At 38.7% G+C, this 24,721-nt stretch overlaps 1 protein-coding gene across 2 annotated transcripts in view; it reads left to right on the forward strand.

Annotated features, from left to right (window-relative positions):
- Positions 1-24,721, forward strand: part of PTPN13 (protein tyrosine phosphatase non-receptor type 13) — a 126,900-nt gene that overhangs the window by 67,798 nt on the left and 34,381 nt on the right. For both annotated transcript variants that reach the window (XM_030017094.2, XM_030017105.2), the window contains exons 8-17: positions 4,481-4,576; positions 6,378-6,480; positions 13,514-13,733; positions 15,261-15,335; positions 15,444-15,618; positions 16,670-16,823; positions 16,978-17,116; positions 17,508-17,660; positions 19,047-19,229; positions 21,016-21,178. In XM_030017094.2, the coding sequence (XP_029872954.1) occupies positions 4,481-4,576; positions 6,378-6,480; positions 13,514-13,733; positions 15,261-15,335; positions 15,444-15,618; positions 16,670-16,823; positions 16,978-17,116; positions 17,508-17,660; positions 19,047-19,229; positions 21,016-21,178 (1,461 nt within the window). The remainder of the gene's footprint in view (positions 1-4,480; positions 4,577-6,377; positions 6,481-13,513; positions 13,734-15,260; positions 15,336-15,443; positions 15,619-16,669; positions 16,824-16,977; positions 17,117-17,507; positions 17,661-19,046; positions 19,230-21,015; positions 21,179-24,721) is intronic.

The following is a 24,721-nucleotide window of genomic DNA, read 5'->3' on the forward strand; positions in this document are numbered from 1 at the left end:
CTGCAGTATGATTTAAATTCAGCGGTGGCGAAATGGATTCTCATGTGGTTGGTATGTCCGGTAAGGATAAGGTTCAATTAGAACAATGTTCAGAAATCATACTATTGAAGCTGAAGGGTAGGGTAATGGACTGATACTATATTAGATAGAAAACTTTTGGTTGTTAATTTTACTAAGACTACAGAAATTGGCTTTTTAAGGAGAAAGAAAGAAATGTTTGTGGGATTTCTGTAAAGTACAAGTATTCTGGCATCAGCCACTATTATTTTTTTCTGAATTACAGTTTAACATAACGTAGTAAAACAGCTCTTACAATTCCGTAATTGCACAGCAAAGTGGCATCTGCTTCATCTGTTTTATCAAGCTTTTAGCAGCTCCACAGTCTGGGATTATCAATTTTTAGTTAACACATTACATTCTCAGTTGGATAAACCATTTAAATTAAAAAAAACAACTTTATGGGCCACACTTTTATTCTGTGTCTGTGTCCATTTACAGATTTTATCCTAGATGGCATGATCCAGATCCAGAAAAGAAGGGTGTCTTTCTAAGTACAAGATACTGAGTTCTTACCAGACCCTGGAGTCGTTATTTTTAATCTTGCTGTTTTCCTTTCCAGCCTAGTAGCCCTAGAGATATGTGTGTTCTGCGATTTTACAAGGCTCTGTTTCTTCCTGTCACTCAGATCCTGCTAGATCCTATGCAACAGATGTCTGTTAGACTCTAGGGAGTTGCCTGGATGGCTGGTGACTTGAGCTGCATGCACAATACAGCTTTTTCATTTAGAATATGGGTGGTGGAAATCCTAAAAGTTAAAATGTGTATTTGAAAACCTGTGTATCTAATGTGAGTCATGTGTTCAGGATAATGAAATTCCAAGCTAAGTGTGGTTCTCTGATTTCTGTTGAAGTTGGCTGAGATGAGGCTTTCTGTAAATTACTTGACTGGACTTGCATGTCTCGCCTTGCGTAAATAGTGTGTTTTGTTATTTTATGCTGCATTAGGTGCCTGTAAGGGTGTGCTCTGCTGGCTTTAATAGGAAGTTTGGAAAAGCACCACTGCAGCACTAAGCAGCACAAACACAAATTCTTCAAGTTGTAATGCTTCATTCATCTCTGCATCATGGTGCTACAGTGTGTTAACTTACATTATTAGTACGAGTTTTATATATTCATTTTAGTTATGGACTCTTAAAACATGCTTAAACTCAGGTTTGTTTTTCTACTAAGGTATGAAATGACTTGAAGTGTTCTGGTAAGAGACTGTAATCTAAACACTGAAATGTTAAGAAGGGTAACTGGTAGAATAATTTTTGCTGCAAAGTGCTTGATGTTTCTAGAAGTTATCAATTCCGAAGTCTCGCTTCAGTCACCAACAATAAAAAAAAAAAAACCCCAAACCCCAAAACAAAACAACAGACCATGGCCAATCAAAAATCCCAGGGAAAATTGTAAATATGGGAGATAAGTTGTTTTATTGTTGTCTTTAGCTTTTATTGATGTCATCTTTCAGTTCCTTCCCAGCCAGACAGGCTAGAAGTTTGTCCTCATTTTTGAAACTATTGTATGAAAAGCTTAACTTTAACTTGATCCCAGAATTGGGACTTTGTGACCTTTGGAAGCCAGTTCTTAATTAGAAGTTTGGCTTGGACATGATCCAAGTGCCTTCTCTGAAGTTGAATCCTAATATGATATGTTAGAATTGAGGAGAATTTGCTGGAGGAGAGGAGACAGCATAAATTATTTGCAAGCATTATAGATACAGTAGTCTCAATATTTACAATTTAATTGAATGCTTGCAGGTCTGTGGTACATATTCTTTCCATGTGCTGGAAAAGATTAAGTTTGGTTAAGAGGATGTGCGGTGTCAGGGGGATGTGTAGGGGGTGTACATAGTTATGTGTATATACCAGCAGAGAACTGGAAGGTGGTTGCCAAAGAGAAGATGCCCCAGCAGCAAACAGTTCCACATCTGTATATATTTTCCCTAAACTGAGCAAAGCGAAGAAAAATCTAGAGGATTTACCCCGAATTTCAGGCAGTAGCTTCTTAATTGCCGTTAAACTTTTGTCCCTAGGCTGAACAGGCTGATAGTCATTGATGCAGCCCCATGTGAAAAGGTTGTAAAATGCCTCCAGAAGATGAGAAGAATACCTTTGCTTGTGTTATTGGGATAAGTTGTATAGTCTTGCTTAGGGAGAAAGATGTGACAAGAAAGGAGGGTGGTCCCATCTCTGTCTCTACTTGTGAATGCTGGGAGAATAGGTTTAAACTTAGCTAGGCCTCATGTGGAGATCTGTGAAAACATTGAGATAAGCAGCGGTTGGGAATCTCTTTTTATGTTTCTTGGCTAATGAACTTACCCCTTGGCCTACAGCAGGATGAGTCAAGAGAAGTCAAATACCCTGCAGAGTCAAGTATCGCACCACCACATACAAACACTTGTTTCATGTTTTAACGGCAATTCTGTTTTACCACTTTACATTTATTTTTTGCAAAATGTTCCATCTTGAAGAACCGGGATGGAGCCACAATTTGTGTGCAATTCAGGAAGCCCAGGCTGCTGACTAGGTGGAAAAAAAAAAATCTGTTTAAAATCTCATGTTCTATTTCATTGTTCCCTTTCCATCCTCTTGCTTCAAAGTCAGTTTAGCAGACTTGAAAAACAGACAGCTTATAAAACTACTGGGAAAGAAGAGATCTGTTTTCAGTTAAACATTTCTGGACTGTAGTTCCAGTATCATGTTTAGATTGATGCCTTGCTTAAACAGCTGGGAGCATTTTAAAAATACATCTCCAAAAGCTACCCACTGAATTTGGTTTTTATTTCCCTTGTTAGGCAAGTAATTGCTAGATTGGTGGTAGATTTCTTTGTTGTAAAATCCAGAACGCTGAAAGTAGCCATTGTGAAAGACTGAAGCAACGCCTCTCCCCCTTCTCCCCTAGTGAATTCTCTTCATCTAGCTGTAGGTTGGTTTGCAAATGTGCAACAGTATTACTTATTTCTGAGAGTAATGTGAAATGTCCTTAGGATTAATTGGGGTTTACACTACTAAGCCATGCAACTGGGATGGGCTGGCGGTAGCAGTTGGTTTCGTGGGTTGATTGGTGACTTTGCTTACTTTTCCCAGTTTTCTTAAAGAATCTTGTATTTGCTGGACAGTGGGGAACAGCACAACCCAAGTGAGCTGGTAGAAATGGGGGAAATGCTGGGTATTAAGAAGGAAGGTTTTGGAAACAGTCCAAAATTAACATGAACTAGTCTTTAGTCTTGGTCTACTGCATTATTTTACAACTTTTCATGCCTTTTTCCTATTTTGGAGTTTTCCCTGCTTCTGTAGGAAGTCTGAATGAGTAGTGCTGTTCACTGCATGTCTAACTTGTCCTCTCACCTAACACAGGTTATACCACAGGTTTATTGTTCTCACAGGATTTTTCACCAGGCGTTTTGTTTTCTGGATGTGGGAGGTTGGAACCTCTGAATTCCTTTTTGCAGTGCCTAGATGCATCTGCTCATGTATTCCCCATTTTGTATTCTTACATTTTATATTCCTTGCTGTAGTGATTTGCACTTGTCTTACACAGCAGTTACATGTGTTTCTCTATATCATCACTTTTGTTTTCAAAAACATTAACTGTAGTTGGACCAGAGACAGCCTTCTGTAAATAAAGACACTTGAAGTTTGCTCTCATTTAGTGAAGCATTGGTAATCCCGAAATGTGGGGACTTTCTTGTTTTGTTTTCTGCTTCTATGCACACTATGTGTTTGTTCCTTGGCTTGTGCATAGGAAAGTTTGGGGAGATTGTTGCAAATGTCAAGTATGTACCCCTTCTGTGGAGTCCTTCGCTCCAGTGTGTTATTTAAAGAATCCACTGAGAGTAGGAACTGAGACAGCTCTATTGATTTCTCATCACATGCGTTTAGCTGTTCTGGTTAATTAAATATCCTACAGGAGCTTATTAATTGATTGTTAATCATATTTTGTGGATGTCAAAGATGAGCTGAATGAATTATCATTTCAGAGTTCCTGCTTTGTCTCTGTGGTTGTTTTTTCTTTTTTATCATGAAGGAACCAGGGACTGAGTCCTGGTGGATGTTTTCTACACACAAAAGGTGCACTCCAAATGTTTTCATCAGTTTTGTTTGCAGGAGGGTTTGGTTTTTGCCTTGGGTTTTGTTGGGTTTTTTAAATACTGGTTTTAACTTGGAAGTGCTGATGAGAGAGAAGTTCAGAGGAGGAGGCTTTGTTAGGATAGCCAAGAGAGCCCAGGCAGACTACAGAACCCTCAGGCTGTGGGGACAGAATGGGACTGCACAGCATCCACTGAGTGTTTGCTTTCAGACTTCAGAGCCACAGATGGACATTTAAAAACATTTTGAAGAGATTTCAAAAAATTTCAACTGTTTAATTTGTGTTTGATTTTTTTCACTAGAACTGTTGCTCTCTTACTCTTCTGATACCCTGATTTAAACTTTCAGAGCCTTTGAGAAGGTACAAATCTTATCACAGTGACGTTTATAGTACTTCGAGTGAAAGTCCATCTGTTATTTCTTCGGAACCAGACTTCAGGCAAGGTAAGACCTGTGTTTAAAAAAAAACAAAAAAAAAACCAACAAAAACTACAGAAAAAAGTTCAAGATGAAAAATAGACCCCAAAACTATGAAGTTACATCTTTAGTAGAAGGCTTGATAAATACCACTAATACAAAGTTGTAAGATGATCTCATGTAACTACAACATTGTATACTGTTCAGCATAATAGGCAGTCTGTTGAGAAATGAATTTGATATTTAGCACTCTGGAAGGGAATTTGGTAGGAAAAGCTGGAAATGGTTAACTTTTTACTGGAGTGCTTGTTTTACATGACATGCTGTCTTCAGAGGCACAAAAATGATCGAGTTGTTAGTGTACGGTAACAGTAAATTGTGAAAGCTTTATAGGGGATGTGCATGATTTAATTGTTTTTATATCAGTGGGGTTTACTGCGAGGGTTAAATGCTTGATAATTTATAGATTTCAGTGTAATGCAAAAGTGCTACATAGCACAGGCTTTTTGTATGATTAAGTAAGCTCTATGAAATCTGTGGCTTGGAAAAGCAGGAGGTGGCATGAAGGGTTGTTCGCTTATATATGGCAGGAAGGGTTTTGTTTACACAGTGGAAGCATAGCATGGAAGGAAATGCTTGGAGCATTTTTTAAAAGAAGCACTAGAATAGTGAAAAGAAGTCAAGATGAGAACATAGTTGACAAAACAGCTTCACAGAATCATTGTAAGTGGTGGAGACAAACTATTTGATGAAAATGAGGAAAGAAAGCAATAGTTAGGAGGCTAGATTATAGCTGCACCATATGTATTCTGTACACACAGAATTCCAACCCAGCCTCCCTGTACTCACTACTCTCTCAACCTTCCTTGTCTTTGTCTATCCTCCTACTTACTGAGCCAGAAGCCTAAGGAGCAGTAACAAGTAGCAAGGCTCCTGTAACGCATTTCCCTTCATTTTCTTGCCATTTAGAACAGGCTGTTTGTGTGTTCCAGGCCAAAGTCAACAACTCTTAAGTTTGTACAGGCAAGAGAGAACTGTTTTCTGGCTACTAGTAGTAGTATTGCTGGACTCAGTGAAATGACTGTCAAAAAGAACTATTTCTAAATCGATGTGGCTGTAATGTGTTCTGCAAAAGCTCTCCTGCTAGCTCTGGTTACTGAGGTTACAGTAAGAGATGAAAGTGAAGTAGTTTGCAAAATCAAGCTCTAAGTGTAGCATCTCAGGTGCTGCTACAGGAAGACATACCAGCAAAGGAGATAACTATTACAAACAGAATAGCAGGTTAGTGTATTGGCAAAAGAAAAAAAAAATTTTTTTTTTGATAAATTATAAGGAGGAGTCACATTCCAGGGACAAAAATTAAACACAGGAGCTCAGCAATATATATACTGGTTTCTTAACTCCCTTCTTGTGAACTGGATGTGTAATTACTTACTTAGCTGCTCTATTTCTCTTCTGGGGTGGTTTTGTGTGATGTCTCTGCTATGTATGTGTCAACTCATGGCTGACAAAGAAATGTGTCACCTTGGAAAGGTGTCTATGCAATTGTGTGTGGGGGGGGGGTTATTGTGGTTTCTTTAATGCCTTCCTTAGTATTCTTCAAAGGACTTGCATAGTGCAGCTATCTTTGTTGGGGGAGACTTTGAAAACTGAAAAATCAACTTCATAATGCTAGTTTGTCTAATACTGTAATGCGGTTGTGCAGAACACATGAACCTGATTCCTTCTAAGTAATCTCGTATGACTGATAAGTCCTTGATTTTTAGACAGGATTACTCTGTGTGCTTTGTTGCCCAGTCAGGTATTAATTTGTCCTTTGGTTTGCTAGTGAGAAGAAATGAAGGTTTCAAGAGAGATGATGATGCCAGTGGTGCTTTGCCAGGTGCTGATGATATCTCCACATCAAGTCAAGCTAATTCTCAGAGGGCAAGGTAAACCCTGTGAAAACAGTATGTCTTGGAGTGCTTTGTCTTTATCAAAGAAAGTATTCTAAATCTGCAAGCGAATTTTTCAGTCCCATCCCAGCTTCTGTTTGAGGTTAAAAAGTGGCATGTTGTACTTGAAAGAAAATAGCATTTCAGAATTACATAGAAATACTGCAGTCTGAAGTAAAAGGCTCGTGATGCACTGTGGTATAGAGGTAAGTATTCTGGTTAGGAGTCCAAATTCAGTTCCCATGTTTAAAGGAGACTGGGTTGTACTCTGTGAAGTTGCTATATCTGTCAGAAGGTCAGGGCCTATGTTCTGCTTGGAAATATTTAATAATATTTATTTTGATTATACTTTTCTAAAATAAAGTTTTGGGAAGTATTGATATTAGTACAGATTAATTTTGCTTTTTTTCTTTTAATAAGGAAACAATAGCATGCATATTTCTTTGAAATAAGCCAAAAGCCATACATTTGGTTGGTTATTCTGGCAAACTCTTAGTTTATGTTGTGTTTAGATTATTTTTTTTTTTTAATACCTCAGCACTGATTAGGCAGGCCAATTCAGTAACAATTTCTGCTTTTTGAAATTTCTTTTGCTGTGCTGTGTATTTGAATATTACATCTGTTTGGGGGTTATTTTTTTCAAGGGCTCTTCATCAATATTGCTTTAAAAAGTAGGTTCTGCTTTGTACATCACCTTAGTACAGCAGAAGTGTATCTTGCCATACCTGTTAGGTTTTGAGAGTGGTTCCATTCTAAATGAGAATTTTTATTGACATTTACCTTTTGGATGGAAAATTTTCTTCTTCTAGTCTCTGCCAGATGCTGAATCACCTTGGAATATTATATCAAAATGTTTCAAATAATATTTGTAGTAAAAGAAGAAAAAAGACATGTGTGTTTTCCCCCTCTTCCCTTACCACATTACAAAACAAAGCCTTCTCTCAGCAGCTTTTTGCTTTGTTTGGGGTAGATCAGGAGAAAGATTGCTGCTGTACTCAATATTTTAGGATATTTATATGTTTTTGGCATAACTTGGATGGTACTCCTGCTCTATCCTATTAAAAAAAACTTAGAGGTGTCTGAAGATTGGAACTGTTTCAGGTGATGTGGCAAGGTTGTCTGTCAAATTTGTCCTCTGTGTTCATTTAACATATACAGTGATGTGCAGTGAGTAGGGCTTAGATCTATGCTTTGAACATGGAGATGAAAATAAATGAACATCTGCTTCTTGCACTATATTGTGTGCCTTTAATAGATCTGAGTAAGGCAGGGTCTCAGATGAGCTGTATCTGAGTGCAGATGAACAAGAGAACAGTTTCTTGGAAATCTTACAGCTTTCGGTGATCTGCTGAGCAGCTGCGTTGGTTTTCTTACTGCTTGCACTTTGCCTGCAAAATGTGAAGTCATTTAGAAATTTATATATTGGCATTTCTTGCAGGGGAGAAGTATTTAGACATTGCTTAGCTGGGTCAACACTGCTTCGTTGGCAGGAATATGGTATCTGTTCATGTAACAGCATACATGTTAAACTGCAGTGTCCAAGCAGTCTTAGAAATCCAGCCTGTCTTGAAGTAAGAGGGTTTTGGCTAGTATGTGAGCTTTTAGGGCAAATTTTCAGGGACTCAGGTTACAGGTTTATGTTCCATGTAATCCCGTTAAAGAGCTGTAAATTTCTGCTTTGCATTTTATGTTGTGTTAGCACCACACTAAAATGGCAAAGTAGACTATTACTACTATGTGTACAGAATGAGTGTAGAGCTTTCTTATTTGCCATTGTTTTTTTTCTTTTGGCGAATACTGCTAAGTCAACCTTCATTCTTTGACTTGAACCCAGGAAAGTTGCCAATTCAACACTAGCAATGCTTCAAAATAAAACAGCAGTAATTTGTGGATGCTGATAGAGAACTTCTATTTACAAAATGTTTCAGAAATGGAAAGTAGTATGTGGTATGTAAATGAGTCACATTTTTGTAAATGAATCAGGCCTATTATGCAAGTGAAAATGCCGTGGTAAAATGGTACATACTTTCTCATGGTTCATTTTACATTATTTTACTTCATATTGCTCTGTTAAGACTGGTACCTTTAATGGACATAATTTTAAATGTGTGAAATCTGGAAAATATTGTTTTGTAAGTGTAGCATAGACTTACCTGTTGTGCTTAGCAATAGAATTAATTTTACATGTATGTAACTATGCTGTCTTACTTCAAGGCTTAGTATTTTTTTTAATCTCCTGTTTCTGCTTGGCGTCCTCTCTGTGCGTTTGCTAAAAGATACTGCTCTGCACTTGTCCAAATGTACCAAAATGTCATGGTAGGGTACCACACATAGTTCTTTCCTGATTTTCATAATTGTTCCCCCGTTTTCATAAAATGAAAAAGCTTTCTTTTTTTTTTTTAAAAAAGTTCAAGACTAGTAAGTATATCCAAGATGGAAAAACAAGGCTGAATTCCTGAAATCTAGCTTTACTAGCTTTTTTGGTAGACTTTTTGAGAAACAGGAAAGCAGCCACAAACAGAATTTGGTCCTAAAATAGTACTTAGATACTATCTCTGTTAATTATGTGAGCTGGATAGAAAACTGCTTGTGCTCTCTCTCTCCAACAGCTGTTAAAACTTTCCAGTGCTAACAAGTGTAAAAAGGAATACCATCAAAGATGGTAGCTAGTTAAGCAGGGAGATTGCTAAGAAAGTAGCTTACAATTTTTATCCAGAACATTGCATGTTGCTGCTTTAAAATGTCCTGTGGTGCAGAAGACCATGACTTTTATAACTTCAGAAACATAAGCTCTCCAAGTAAAACTCTTGATAACAAGTAGTTCCAAGGAGCAGATTCTCGGAGTTTACATTTTTTGTCTGGTCATTTGATTTCAGGGTTTGGGGATGTATATGCAACTTAATCCATTACTTGAATTCCTTCAGCACTTGGGAGCATGTTTCAGTGTTTTTCTCTGCATTCAGAGATACCATCTGTACTTCAATACGTATTTAATTTACTGCTCCTGTGGGATGTCCTTAGAGGCAGTCTGCTTAATTATCCACAGAATTATCCTTGTAAAACTTGAGTTGTAAATCAAATAGGGGAATTTGGATTTGAGGGAGTCTGCCGCCAATATTAAAAAACCCAGTGAAGCTAATCAGAGTTATCAGCCAGCGCAACTTGTGCTGTTTGGGTGGGCTGGCCTGCTCTTAAACTAGCAGAAGCCATAGATTTTTCAGTAGTGCACTTAAACCCTTCTCGTGATCTGTGACTGTTATCCTTTAAACTTCTTGGAATGCTTTCGTCATGGCAATGTATACTTGTGTCTGTGTTTCGTCTTTGCTTCTTATATTCCTTATTTTTGTCCCCACCCTTTTTTTTTCTTCCTTTACTACTTCTTCCTTTTTCTCTCTAGGAGCAGCAGCTGACATGGATCTCTTCCTTCTGTTGCATTTTCCTTCCACTAGATTGCATTTTCATATCCTTCCTACCTTACCAAAAGGCCCTCTTTCTCAATCTATTCCTGACCGTTCCATTGCACTAATCATTAGCGAATGCCTACCTGCTTCCCTTCTTCCAACTTCCTTCTTCTAACTTCCTTCTCTGATCCAATACCTGCTAATTTCTTGGTAAGTACATTAGGTGAGGAGTTAATTTGCTTCCATTTTTTATAGGAGTCAGCCTTCCAGGTGACTGCTCACCCACCATCTTCAGGTTAATAAGTAACTGAGATTCTGTTTTGCAGACATTGGTGAAAATACAGAGTGGCAGCCAAGTACTTGTCTGATGAAGTACCATAGGAAACACAATTTTATGATGTTATCTGTTAGGAATGTAATTTGGATTTATTTTTTGTTGTTGTTGGAGTAATAATACTTGCATATTCTGAACTTCATGGAAGAGCTCTACCTGTATCTGTCAACAGTATCTCCTCTTCTGTAGAATGAGAGATGCATTGCTTGTCTTGGAGCCTAAAGAGTGAATCATGCTGATACCCTCCATAGAAAATTGACAGTCTGACCAAGACAGAGTTAGTTTTACTTACCCAGGCTGCTGAAGTGTGCTGATTTCTGGTTAGTGATAGTACTTACATACTAAGTTAAGAAAATGTTTAAACCCTTAGGTTTTTGAGCTTCCTCCCTGGATACCCCACACCCATCCCAATTTTCAGAGAAACTAATACATGTCAATGAAGATGATAAACCAGCATGATCATAATACTTTACACAGTAACTTACGTTTGCTTCTATTGCACAGAGCTGTATGTTATTGTTGTGGTTTAACCCCAGCCAGCAACTAAGCACCATGCAGCTGGTCGCTCACTTCCCCCCCACCCAGTGGGATAGGGGAGAGAATCAGGGAAAAAAAGTAAAACTCGTGGGTTGAGATAAGAACAGTTTAATAGGACAGAAAGGAAGAAAATAATAATGATAATAATAACAATAATAAAATGACAATAATAATAATAAAAGAATTGGAATATACAAAACAAGTGATGCACAATGCAATTGCTCACCAATTGCCACCTGATGCCCAGTTAGTTCCCAAGCAGTGATCTGTGCCCCCAGGCCAACTCCCCCCAGTTTATATACTAGGCATGACGTCACGTGGTATGGAATACCCCTTTGGCCAGTTTGGGTCAGGTGTTCTGGCTGTGTCCCCTCCCAACTTCTTGTGCCCCTCCAGCCTTCTTGCTGGCTGGGCATGAGAAGCTGAAAAATCCTTGACTTAGTCTAAACACTACTTAGCAACAACTGAAAACATCAGTGTGTTATCAACATTCTTCTCATACTAAATCCCAAACATAACACTGTACCAGCTACTAGAAAGAAAATTAACTCTATCCCAGCCAAAACCAGGACAGTTATTAAAAAAGCAAAATTTTTTTCTGCAGTAGGGGTTTTCACATTAGCAAGTGTTTTTGGATACAGCCAGTTGCAACATGTCTATCTTTTTCATATCATCTGTGATAATTCATAGATATTTATGTTCAGAAAGTGTTTGTTTTTGTTTTATTTCAGAGCCCATCCTTAGACCTTGATCTGAAGGGCACTCGTGGGTGTATTTAACTTAGTTCATTGTGAATATTCCCACATATGTTGATCTTAATAAGCTTCTTCTTGGTGAAAAGCTAAGCATGTGCACAAGTCTTTGCAGGTCTGAGGCCTTTTCTCATTATTTTGTCCTTTTAGGTGCACATTATTAAGTCTGTTGCAGAAAGGAACAGAGGAGGGAGAAGGGAAGCGATGCTATGAAAGCCCTGCACAATGGAAAGGATAATGGGCTTACATTAATACCTTTTTCTGTAACTACTCTATATCTTCCCTGAAATTCCATTTGAGGAACTTCAGCATTGTTTTGCTCAGTTTGTGGCACATTAGTGGCCTTTTATTGTTTGGACTCTCATGATAACATAACTCTTCTTATTTTAATGCTGGTTTTATATGTTAACCAATGAAACTTTATTATTAAAAAAATTCAGAGAATGTGGTGCACTGTTCACACTATTGGCATTCATTAGAAACTTTGCTGTAAAAGAACGAAAAAAAAATTTTGAAATCATGTCCGCCAATTAGCATAGACAACTGTACTGTCTGGACAGGTGCAGTTTCTCTTAATTTATTAACTGATTTGTCATTCACCAAACGTATCTTTAGGTTCTTTTGAAAAGTAGGTATATAAATTCAATGTCTTTAAAAGACTGTAGATTACCTTTTACTACGAAGGGCCGTACGTCAGTCTTAGTGCAGGACTTACTCTACATTTATCTGTATTCCTAAACTTTGGTGCAATGATATGCAGGCTTCAAAACACTTTCTTTGCTCTTTTCATGTTTTTCATTACCCTAGCATACTATCTAACACTTAGCTTAGAATTGCTAAAAGTGGTTTTTTGGTGGATGAAAGTCTTGTTACTTTCCCCTGTCCATTTGTGTTTAAAAATTACCTCTGTATAGTTAACGTTAACAGAGGGACAACATTGTTTTTTCTTGTTTCGGGATTTCTAAAGAAGCCTTGATTAGTTTATATGTAGTTTGGGGTTTAAAGGGGTTTTTCTGTAAGCATGGGACAGAGGGAGGGGAGTGGAAGTTGGTTTTGTTTTTCTTGGATTTCTTCTTTCTTAGTTCCCTAATTTTCAAATAAAAAATGGCTTTTGTTCACCCAAAATGGGACATGGCTTTTTTTCCTTCCATGGAGAATAAAATTGGTAGGACATTTGGGATCCATACGTGCTGAGAAAAGAACTGGAGGATAGGTTGCTGTGTTTTTCAGAAATACTGATGGGGCTTTTTGTTTATTTTTCTCTTTTTTTCCCTTCAAATTATTAATTTAGAATCTAATTTTTTTTTTTTGTGGTGGCTGTGTATCACCTAAGCCATTCTTAGGAATTTAAAGGAAAAGGGACTTTTTTCAGTAAAATAAGATGATGAAAACATTAGAGTATGATATTTAGAGTAATTTAGTATATAGGATGTTGATACATATAAAATATTTATACAAATACTTCAAGCTATACTACTGCTCAGGAAAAATCAGGGAGTAAACAACAGTGCTGTGCAAAGAGTTCATGAAGAATTGCTATGGAGAAAGTAATTGGAACAATATTTACTTATATAAAGGTATACTATTATTTTATTTTTTTCTTTAACGACATGTTTTCGAGCCTGCCTTTTTCACAATCCCTGCTTGAACAGAGAAATTAAGATATTTTCGAAGCATTAATATTTTTCTTCTTCCTGTGTGTTCACTGGTTTTTTACTGATTCACCGGGTTTGTAGTGTCAAGTATTTTTTAGACTGCAGCTGAGCCTTTATTTTCATATGAATAAATGACAGGCAGCTGTGGAAACTTGGCATGTTTGCTTATTTTCTATATGATGGATTGTTGTAGAGTGCTAATCTCCTGGCTGCTGAATAAATGTTGTGTTTAATGTAATACTTGATAACTAGTTTTTGTGTTCTGGATTTCCACTTAGGTAAGTGCTTAAAGCAGCAGAACGTCTTAGGCATACCTACTAATGTCTTTCATCCTCTCTGACTATGCCATAGGCAACGTGAAGCAGCGTTTGAAGGCAGTCTAGTAAGTCAAGAAGTGATGCTAAAGCGTCAGGAAGAAGAAATGATGCAACTGCAAGCTAGAATGGCTCTCAGGCAGTCCCGACCTAACCTCTACCCAGGAGATGCAATTAGGTCCTCAATGCTTGACATCACCAGAGATCCGCTGAGAGAAATAGCCCTGGAAACAGCCATGACACAAAGAAAACTGAGGGTAATGCCCTGATCTCAGGTGAACTCTTAGTTTCATTGAAACAGAGCAGTGTCTTGACTGAAACTCTAACATGTGGGATTCATAAACTGGGTCCTGTAATAAACAGTCATCAACAGATTAAATACTAGGTGTTTGGTGTTGCTCTGATAGGAAAGACCTACTCTCACAGGGTAAACTTCTGAGGTTTTATGGCATTAGTGGCTACGTAGCCTAAAGCAGTATCAAGAGATGCTAAAACAGACAGCAAGCCTTGACTAAAGATTGCATTGATTAAACAATATAGCACCCTGACAAAGGTAAGATATAGTTTTCTCCTGAATTATGTGGTGTTTTCAACCACTTCAATTTATTTCTCTTAGTCACATCCACATTCTCTTAGAATGTGGATGTGTCCTACCATCATCAAAGGTTATTAAATGAACAAGTTGGGAAGGTAAAGAACAACAGAGAGGATTCATTTGGCCCTTGGGTTCACCCTGAATCACTGTGCAAACTCCCCTTTCCTTTCCCTGCTGTCTTGGTATGCGGATGAAATATAATATTACAGAGAAAGAGGGAGACAGTGGTACAGGTAAATAGAGTGCTGATGTTTAGAAGAGATGATGGCTTGATGCTCTCTGCTGCTGCTCTCAGTGAATTGGATTTTTTTTTGTTTTGTTTTGGTTTTTTTTGTTTTTGTTTTTAAAGATGGGAAAACTTAAAACAAGACTCAGGTGAATTTGCTGTCCTAATCCAGGGTAATAGTTCCTGTATCTGTCTCCAGTGCATAGCACTCTGACCAGTTAGTTCATGTAGGCTTTAACTACCCAGGCTGGTTCTCCCCCGGCCCTTAAGAGGTTTACATGCAGATGTTTTACATATAGTACACAGTAGGTAGTAGGCAGTAGCCAGTGAAGGTTTTACCTCAAAAGGTGAATCTTGGGCTGCTTTTTTAATGTGGTATTGAAGTGGGTATTGTGCAGAGGACTTCCGTTAACAGTTTAGACAGGTAAGCTCCTATAATTTACAGGGTGAATTAGTACAACATTTATTTGTCTACAGGCAGACAGAAACTGGCCAGGATCTCTACTTGAACCCTAGAATTAGGCTGAAACATTTCAGTCTTCAGGAGATGAGGCTTGTGTGTCACAGGCAGAGATTTGTCAAGGCGGAATTGCCACCAATGCAGAAAACCTTAGTAATGTCAGACAGTTCCTTACTGAGATAAGCCCACATGGTCCCAATATGCAACCCACACTCTGTATTTTAAAGGAAGACAAATAATATTACAGTGATGGCTTTTTGCCCAGTAAAGGAAGGAAAATATGCAGAGTAATAATGTCACCAACACTGTAGCTTGCCAGTGGTATCTGCACGCGTGCTGGTAAAATCAGGTTTTTTAGACTTAGCAGCTCATGGGATGAGTTCAGTACAATTTTCTAGTTTTGGCCTCTGGTTCTGCTTTGGCATTTGCAGGGCAGGAGTTAACTGTGCCTCAGTCTGTTGTTCCAGGAACACAGTTTTCATTCATACATTCATGATTTGCAGAATTTCTTTGGCCCTGAGTTTGTGAAAATGACGATTGAGCCATTCATCTCCTTGGATCTACCAAAGTCTATCTTGGTAAGAAAGTGGCTATTCAGCAATCAGTGGTAGGGCAGTATGTTAAACGAACAAATGCGCTTTTATCACAAGTGTGAATGTTGGGATATTTTATTTCACAAAATGCAGACTAAGAAAGGGAGGAATGATGACACCAGGCGAAAAGTAAATGTGATGCTTCTAAGTGGGCAGAAGCTGGAGCTGACCTGTGATACCAAAACGATATGTAAAGATGTCTTTGATATGGTTGTTGCCCATATTGGCTTGGTGGAGCATCACTTGTTTGGATTGGCTACTTTAAGAGGTAAGAATAATGCTTTGATGTAGTTGACAGGTACAGAATGAGAAGAATTAGCTACATGGTGTTGAGAAAAGATAAGCAGACTGCCTAGCATCTACAAAGTGTTTACTTTGAGTGATGCTCTCTTGTATTGAGGCAAAATACATTCTTCAGTGAAGATCAACTTTGCACAATAAAATTCTACATTTGCCTGAGTAATGGCCATTCATCTTGGGCAGCCTTTTCCCTTTGGTTGCCGAGTTTTCTTCCCTGCCGTTTGTTGCCTTCACTCTGAATAGTACCCCTCAGAGGACATGAAAGAGCTTTGGGTTCTGTTAATATGCCGTAGGCAATGTTGGAGCCTCTTGTGGAGTCAGACCCATTAGGATGCATAGGAGGGCCCCTTATATAGAGAGAGTTGCCTTAAGAAAAAAGAATTTGCTCCTGAGCTCTTAATTTTTCGCTATTAGAACAGACCAGAATTTGGGCTTCCCCCCCCACCAGATAAACGGTCATTGTGGCAGAACTAACATGTTCAGACCCAAGTTTCCTGTCGGCGTATCTCATAGGCTGTTGCAGAACTGTAGCGCTCAGAATATTGGCATGAGATAGAAGCCCTTAGCAGCCCAAGAGCTTATTCTGTCTGTGGCAGGCTCCCGGTGCTCTTGGCAATTTAGAAAGCCTTGAAAACATTTTGCAGAAATGTAAATGGGACAGAAGTAGTAAGGGAGGGGAAGGAATGACAGACATTTGATTTCCTGTGGGATAAGAAATTAGAACTTTTAAAGAAACCCTAGCTCCTATTTTGTAGCTATCACGGAAGGTAACTTTTTTCTTTTTTCTTTTTTTTTTTTCCCACTGGTGTCTTCGGGATAACTATAAAGTTATTTCTTCTGCCCTTATTCAGTGTTCCCTTTAATAGTTATTGTGCTTATAAGCCATTGTTAGTCAACAGAAAACCTTACTGTTCAAAACCAAATTTCAGAATTGTAAATCTGGTCTTGATCCTCCAGCTGGAGAAAATATTTGGTTTTAATGTTTTTACCCATCTGCTTCCCTTTAACATTCATGGCAGAAAATGAATTTTTCTTCGTTGATCCTGACATAAAGCTAAGTAAAGTAGCTCCAGAAGGATGGAAAGAAGAACCGAAGAAAAAGAACAAGCCCCCTGTCAACTTCACTCTGTTTTTTCGCATAAAGTTTTTTGTGGATGATGTCAGTCTTATACAGTGAGTGTATGAAAATTTTTTTTAATCCCTTAAGCCCTAGATTTATGGACAGAAATTGGATATTAATCAAATACTGGAAATTTGCTGTAACAGGAAGAGTACCAAAGATGGTGTGGGGGTTTTTTGTGGTTTTTGTTTTGTTTTCCTGTTCTAGGCATACGCTGACCTGTCACCAGTATTATCTACAGTTGCGGAAGGACATCCTGGAAGACAGGATGCACTGTGATGATGAGACAGCCTTATTATTAGCATCCCTAGCTCTCCAAGCTGAGTATGGAGATTACCAGGCAGAGGTACACCATCAATTTCACCTTTGAGAAACTGTGTTCTTGCTGCTTAATTAAAGAACAGACTGTGAGCTGCCACACATGCTTCACAGCTCTGCCCTGGACTGGAAGCTCAGCTGAAATGCTTTTGGCAATTTTTGCTGTGGGCAAGTTTTCTTTTAGTCTAACACAGGGCTGTTGCAGAATCTAGTCCAAGATCTGGGTGTTGAACCCTCTCTTTTCAGTGGAAGTAGAGTCAGGCTTGAATAGGAAGAAGCCATATGTGGAATTAAGCTCCAGGTCAGGGTTGAGATTCTGAATCCCTCCTCTTACTAAGTTGTAATGTACAATTGTCTGTAAAATGAATGTTTATGCTTCATTCGTGCTCACAGAGTAACAAAAATGTTTCGTGTTGTAGGTGCATGGCATGTCATATTTCAGACTAGAACATTATGTCCCGGCTAGAGTGATGGAGAAACTAGATCTGTCCTACATCAAGGAGGAGCTGCCAAAACTGCATAGCACTTATGTGGGTGCATCTGAAAAAGAGACAGAGTTAGAATTTTTGAAGGTAAGTGGGCAGCAGTTTGCTTCCTTGATCTGTGACTTAAGAAATTCCTTGTGGGAATATGGGTGCGTGGACTTCAAGCAAAAGCACAGGAAAACAGCTCAGGTTCTGCATAACACTGAAAGAAAGAAACCTGAAAAGATCTTCTCAAAAGACACATCATTACAAGTGAAAAGAAATTACAATAGATGGGAAGGAAGTCCTTTCACTTTTTTTTCCAATCAGTAGTCTTCCTGCTTTAGCTCAAACTATTTAAAAGCAACTATTGATCCTTGTGTTTACTCTAAAGGAAGCTATGATTGAGGCAGCACACCCTGCATTCCCTACATCCTTTTTTCTTTCTGTTGAGGAAAAAAAATAATACTTAAATTATGAAAAGTCTTCTTACAGCCAATACTGTTTATGGTGCTTGGTATGAAGCAAGCGAGAAGCATTACCAAGCAGAATTCCTTGTGCAGGTACTATGTAAAATGATAGGAAAACTATAATTAAGATGTATTTGGTTTATTCTAAAAGGAACCATTAAGAAACGTAATTATGGGGTTTGCTGCTGTTGCTAATAAGATAATGATCAGGTCCTGCCTTGATACAATGGCTGCAAATGAGTTCAGGGGGTGACGGTTTGCTGCTGAGACACTGGATAACCATTACACTGTAATTCCACAGTCACACTGTAGTTCCACAGTCCCTTTGAGAAGCTGGTGGAAGAGGCACTCAACTGACTTTGCCCCTTCTAACTAAGGCTGTTGCTCATTTGGCAGAAGTGTTCTTGTAACTTAACCACAGAGAACAGGAGTAGTGGACTTGATCCTAGCTAAACCTAGTCTGACTGGGGGTGGGATGGGGAGAGCAGTTAGATTCCCTCGTTTGAATCATTATATCAATGCCTTATGCCACTACTGAAGAGACAGCAGGAATGAATGACTGGGAGTGCAAAGTGAGTGAAACTGTGTCTTTTGGCAGTTATGATGCCTTAATGTGATCACAGAATTGCAGTGTTAATCTAATTCTGTGTTTAAGAAATGTGTCAATAACAAGTGCATCTGGCTAGTTACAGTTTGTTGCCAAGAATTGGTTTGTGCAAGTTTGATTTACTCACAGGCATTCTTGATTTGTGGTTTTACTGTTTGATTTTGATAAATGCTAGGTTCATTTGCTGTAGTGTTTGGCAGGTCAAGGGATACTACCAAGACTTATAACCCTCTAGAGCAGCTGACATGTCTCTTGCAACATCTGTAAACTATATAAGTGGAATCACCAGCCAGAGAGGAGTCTTTTCTAAAATCCATAGATATATGCATATATTAAAGTATTTATATAGAGGTATAAAAAACTTGTAATAGCCTTAACTTCATATTCTTAGAAGTTTCATTGCATTGATCTGTACAGTTGTGTCAGAGGCTCACAGAATATGGGGTTCATCTTCATCATGTGCTGCCTGAGAAGAGATCCCAAACAGGTATCCTTCTGGGAGTATGCTCCAAAGGAGTTGTTATTTTTGAAGTTCACAATGGTGCTCGCACACCTGTACTACGCTTCCCATGGAGAGAGACAAAGAAAATATCCTTTAGTGTAAGTCGGTCTCTTTTCCTCTATCTGTGTGTATATGTCTATATTTGTATCTCCAGATACTGGATATGTGTGTTTGTTATTTTTGCAAATTAAGCTGCTGTTTTACTGTGTAATCTGAATACATTTTCTGTGGCTGAGCTGTGTTGTATTATGTGATTGAAATAGGAGTTTTGAAGTTCTGATGTTTTAAAGATTTTTTTTTTTCTTTTTTCTTTTTTCCCCTCCCTTAGCTTGCGTTCTGTTCTGCTGAGGTTCCAGCCTCAGAAGAGAGTTTAGCTCCTGTGTTTTGGCAAATCTGTATTTGTGAAACATGGCTTCCCTGCCTTCTAAGGAAAGAACTATCATGAAGATAGATCAAGGATTACTCTTAGCATGGGGAGAAGCTCTGCCCATTTACTGCATTTCTGGGCAATCTGCCCATGCTGCTGTATGGGACATGGGTAGTGAAGGAGCACCACAATGAGAATCCTGCATTAGAGGGCTGCGTACTGGCAAATGCCAGTACTCAGTGTAACTAGGAGATGCACCAAGGTTGCTTTTAAGTTGTTATATTTCCAAGAGTAGTTAAGTTAAATGATAATGGGTGACAGGGGCTGACACTTGATCTGGGCAATACCAGCCAACTTTAGTGGGTACACCATAATCTGGTGGTCATGTGTCAGTTTTTGATGAGGTGTTGAGTTTCAGATGCTTACCTTTATACAGGTGTGGTGGGTTAACCCTGGCTGGGTGCCAGGTGCCCACCAAAGCCACTCTATCACTCCCCCTCCTCAGCTGGACAGGTGGGAGAAAATATAACAAAAGGCTTGTGGGTCAAGATTAGGACAGTTTAATAAAGCGAAAGCAAAGAAAAACAAATGATGTTATTCTCTACTTCCCATCAGCAGGCGATGTCTAGCCACTTCCTGGGAAGCAGGGCTTCAGTACACGTAGTGGTTGCTCCGGAAGACAAAAATGCCCCCCTTCCATCTCCCTTTACTTAGCTTTTATATCTGAGCTGATATCATATGGTATGGAATATCTGTTTGGTTAGTTTAGGTCAGCTGTCCTGGCTATGTCCCCTCCCAAGATCTTGCCCTGCCCTAGCCTGCCGTTGAGGGAGGGCAGAAATGTTGGAGAGACAGCCTTGATGCTGTGCCAGCGCTGCTCAGCAGTAGCCAAAACACTGGTCTGTTATCAACACCTTTTTAGCTACTGATGCAGAGCACAGTTCTATAAGGGCTGCTATGGGGAGAATTAACTCCATCTCAGCCAGACCCAATACAACAGGTATTGAAAACAATACTTCTTAACTCTGATACCTTATTGAAAAGCTACAGCCTGTTGCATCTGTGGTATGATTTTAACTACAATTGGTAAATTGAAGTTTAAAAATTACTAAAAAGGTAAATTTAAGACCTGGAACATTAACTGATAGATTTTGTAATTAGATGGGCATCTAGTTCTTTTTCTTTTGAGTGGCAGCACCCCTTGTGACTTCCTTGGAGGCTTTTGAAAATGCCATCCTGCAAATGTAACAGTACTGGTTGTCATTAGTCATCACTAACAGTAACAGAGACAGATTAAATAATAATAAAGTACCATCTCAGCTAGCCCAGAAGTAGTTTTAAAGTGCTACTTTGTAAATCTCAAGTTACTTTCAACCCCTATTTTGACAGAAATCTCTCCCATCAGTGCATTTTGCTTCAGGAAAGTTTGAATGCTGTAACCGTACACAAGCAAATACAAAATTATTTGTAGGCTAAAAGAAATCAGTCTTCATCTTTTTTCTTTCTCCATTGTGTAGAAGAAGAAAATAACTTTGCAGAACACATCAGATGGTATCAAGCATGCATTTCAGACTGACAGTAGTAAGACTTGCCAGTACCTTTTGCATCTCTGCTCTTCCCAGCATAAGTTCCAACTACAGATGAGAACTAGGCAGAGCAACCAAGACACTCAGGACATTGGTAAGGACTGTGATGCTGTGTTGGTTTTTAATAGCAATCTATATGTATTTTTGTAAGGAGAAAAACTGAACTTGAGCTTCAGTAATTCTGCCCAGTGCTTACATGTGTGTAGCTCTACATTTGGAAGGTTTATACTATAAAGAGAATCTACTGGCTAAGTTTGTTTAGGTTCTGTGTAAGGGGGGGAAGAAAAGAGTTGGCAGATCTCACAGAGCTGGCACACAGTTGCTCCTCTAAAATAAAAGGAATCTAAAGTTAGGTCACTGGTAGTACTTTCCCATTTGATTAATGCCTTTTGGCTTTTTTCAGAAAGAACTTGAAGATATTTCAATAATAGGATTTTTACCTTTTGCTTAATGTAAAATGAGTTGTTTGATAATGTGGAATTACAGAAAAAATAGTGTGATCATGTGAGGGCAGATACAATAGCATTTCATGGTGCTGCATCTGTAAGCTGTAGGTGTAGCTGTCTTTATTCCACTTAATGTTTGGTAGACCTAGTAAGGAACAACACTGATGCTAGTCAATTTTTCTTCAGAATTGCCATCTAATTTGTGTGTATAATAGAATATGTAAAGGTGTTCTTTTTAGATAGAAAATATTTACTGGAGAATGCAATAACCGAAAAAACCCTCTGTACTAATTTCTTAACTATTTGGAGCAGAGCTCACTTGGCTGGCTGGCCTTTAGCGCAGCCTAGAAGTGCTATTTTGGTCAGTCTGCCTGGTCATTCTTTCTTTGTTCCCTTTTTTTATCTGTCTGCATTCCAGTTGCTGTTAATTCAGACTTCCACCAGTGTAGCTGGGATGGAGTTTGACCCCATTCCTGTGGAGATTGTGATCTCTAATTAAAAAAAAAAAAAAAGGGGGGGGGGGGAGGAGTCACGTTGCAACTATGCAGCCTTTTTTCTGTTCTATTGGGCTCAACCAACTTAGTGCAAAGAAAAGGACCAAGTGACTTAAAGCCTTTGTACCATTCTCTAACTTAGTGCTTGCTTATCCTGAATTGCAAAGAAAAGCAGTACATGAAAGGCTTTCTTGGCTAGGCAAACTTGGTTACTCTTACAGATGCAATATGTGTCGTGCTTTGGGAGTCTGGAAAATAATAGTTTGCTTCTGTGCAGTGCAGATCACTTGGAATTCAGACGTCTCAAATTTCATCAATCATTTGTAATCAGAAGCAAATAAATCAGTATTATGGTTAATTCCATTACACTTGGTTATTAAAACTAAAACAAATTCAAACAGAAAGTTTGCTTGTCATAACTTTACTGATCTAAATTGGTTAGCCATGTTTCTCTTTCCTGCATATATATATATGGATATAGCAGTAAAGTTACTAGAATAATATTTTTAAAAAGAGAAAGTATTGTAGTACAGGTAAGAGAAAACAATGATGAAACAGCTAGTCAAAATAGCATATTACTGCTTTTCTTTTGTTAGAGCAGTGAAATCCCAGGCAGTATTTGGGAAGCATTATTCTTGGCCTGCAGAAGCATCAAGTATTTTTTTTTTTTCAGGGCCCTTAAAATATCAGTAAAAACTGGTGGTTGGAAGCACTCAGCCAAACAGTAAAGAAAAGGGCGGGTGACAATATTATTAACTCAAGGCTGATCACCACAGCAAGTGTACCTTTTGAAGGTTCCTTACTTAAGGACTGATTCTGTGTTAACAGCACAGTGAACACAAGCATGTGCCTATAATGCTTGCAGTGTTTGTGGGGTGGAGTAGCAGACTTCAGAAGATTAGTATACTTTGGAATATTCTTTAGAAATACAGTATTACAGTGTCTTGCAAGACTCACCTTGATTTCAGCCAATAAATGGAGAAAATATTTTGAGACAAGGGAGAAGGCCTGGCATGCATAGTGATGGTGAACAGATTTTCATGGAACACAACAACAGAGCGTGGAGGCGTAAGGGAGAGCACTTTATAGTCCCTGTGATATACCGTTACATGTTTTTGACTTGTTGCACAACGTCTTCAGTGACCTGGGAGAAACCATTTTAACACATGTAAAACTAATAGAAAGAATTAGGTTTGGAAAATAAAAGGAAGATGCCTCTTGAATAACATTCTTTCTGCATGAATATAAAGAGATGAGACACAACATGTAAAAAAAAAAAGAGAAGAAAAAATAGTAGCAATTTTAAGGTACATAAGAAAGGAGACAAGCTATAACATGAGGAATGATGGTTTCTTTTTCACACAGCTTCTGTGGCCATGCAGTGAACAGAACCAAGCACTGAATTTTAAGATGGATGTTTGGATTCCTGAAAGGGCATATAGAAAACCACAAAGATGAAGTGAGGGTTAAGTCAGCCTTACGAAGGACAAGTTTTCTGACCACTTGAGAATTTTCAGTTAAGGGGTTGGCAGAAGGTGTGAAAGGCCTAATGTCTATATAGATAATGATAATGATGTGAAAGTATTCATCTGATCCATAGGGAAATCCTGTTTGGTGTTCACAGAGGGTAAGCATGACATCAAGAGAAGACATCTTAGAGTAATTTATTAAGGTACTCTTCCCCAGGATGGGAACACAACAAGAGCAAGTGTCATTGATAGCTTCTGTCAGAGTCAGGAAACTGAGATTTGTGGATCTCTGGTCTGAGCAAAACCATTCTTACGTAGCTCATCTAGTCTGCCTGGTGGCTATGGGTAGAGGAGGTATTTGGTGTGGGTAAGGAAGTGGTAGTTGTATACTAATTCACCTTTAAAAAGGACAAAAAAATACCTTCCACAACTAAATCTTCTCAATCTGTATGCCTGTTATAGAGAAAACATGAGTTACTGTTGCAGTTAATTCCTGCCCTAGGTATTGGAGGAAGGAATGTCTTTTGGGAATGGCAGTGCTGAGGTTGCATTTGCCAAATACACTCTTAAATGGGGAATACTTCAGCAATTAGTAAAGCTACCAAAAAGTAGCATTTTCCTTTTGAGTTACAGTGCAGCTTATTTTCTAGGTGTATGTAGAGTTTAAAAACACACTAGTTAACCCTAAATCAGAAATTTGTATGCAGTTGAGGGTTGCTTTTCTTCAGACTTCCCTGTGAACTGACTCTAAGACATCAGTGAAGTTTATGAAGGGTTCAGATGTCCTGATTTCTTTAAAGGCTCTAACCAGCAAACAAGTTGCCACAGCTTATCAAGTTTCTGTGTGAGAGCCAAGCCACAGGAACTTAACTGCTTGCCTTAGGAGGCAGTTAGGCTAATAGAAATGAACCCTGCTCAGCTTTGCTCTGAATTAAGAGGGGGTTAGGCTAAGGTGTATTATCTTGCATTTGCTTTCAGCTAGGAACATCCACCCAGACAGTTCCCACGACTCAGCTGACAGTCATTTAATTACAATCCAAAACCTGTTTCTCTCTGCTGCTTAAGGGAATCCTAGTTCCTGAGTCAAAAAGTCTGGCAAACCCCAGCCAACACTTTCTGTTCTGTGCTAAAACATTTAGGATGTTTCTGGCAGGGGAGGTCCCCAAGTGCACCTGAGTGAACTGGTGCTCTTTAACCAGGTAGAGATGCTGCGAAGCCCACACAACTT

This window comes from Aquila chrysaetos, chromosome 1 (genome assembly GCF_900496995.4).
Source record: "Aquila chrysaetos chrysaetos chromosome 1, bAquChr1.4, whole genome shotgun sequence".
Taxonomy (NCBI): Eukaryota; Metazoa; Chordata; class Aves; order Accipitriformes; family Accipitridae; genus Aquila; species Aquila chrysaetos.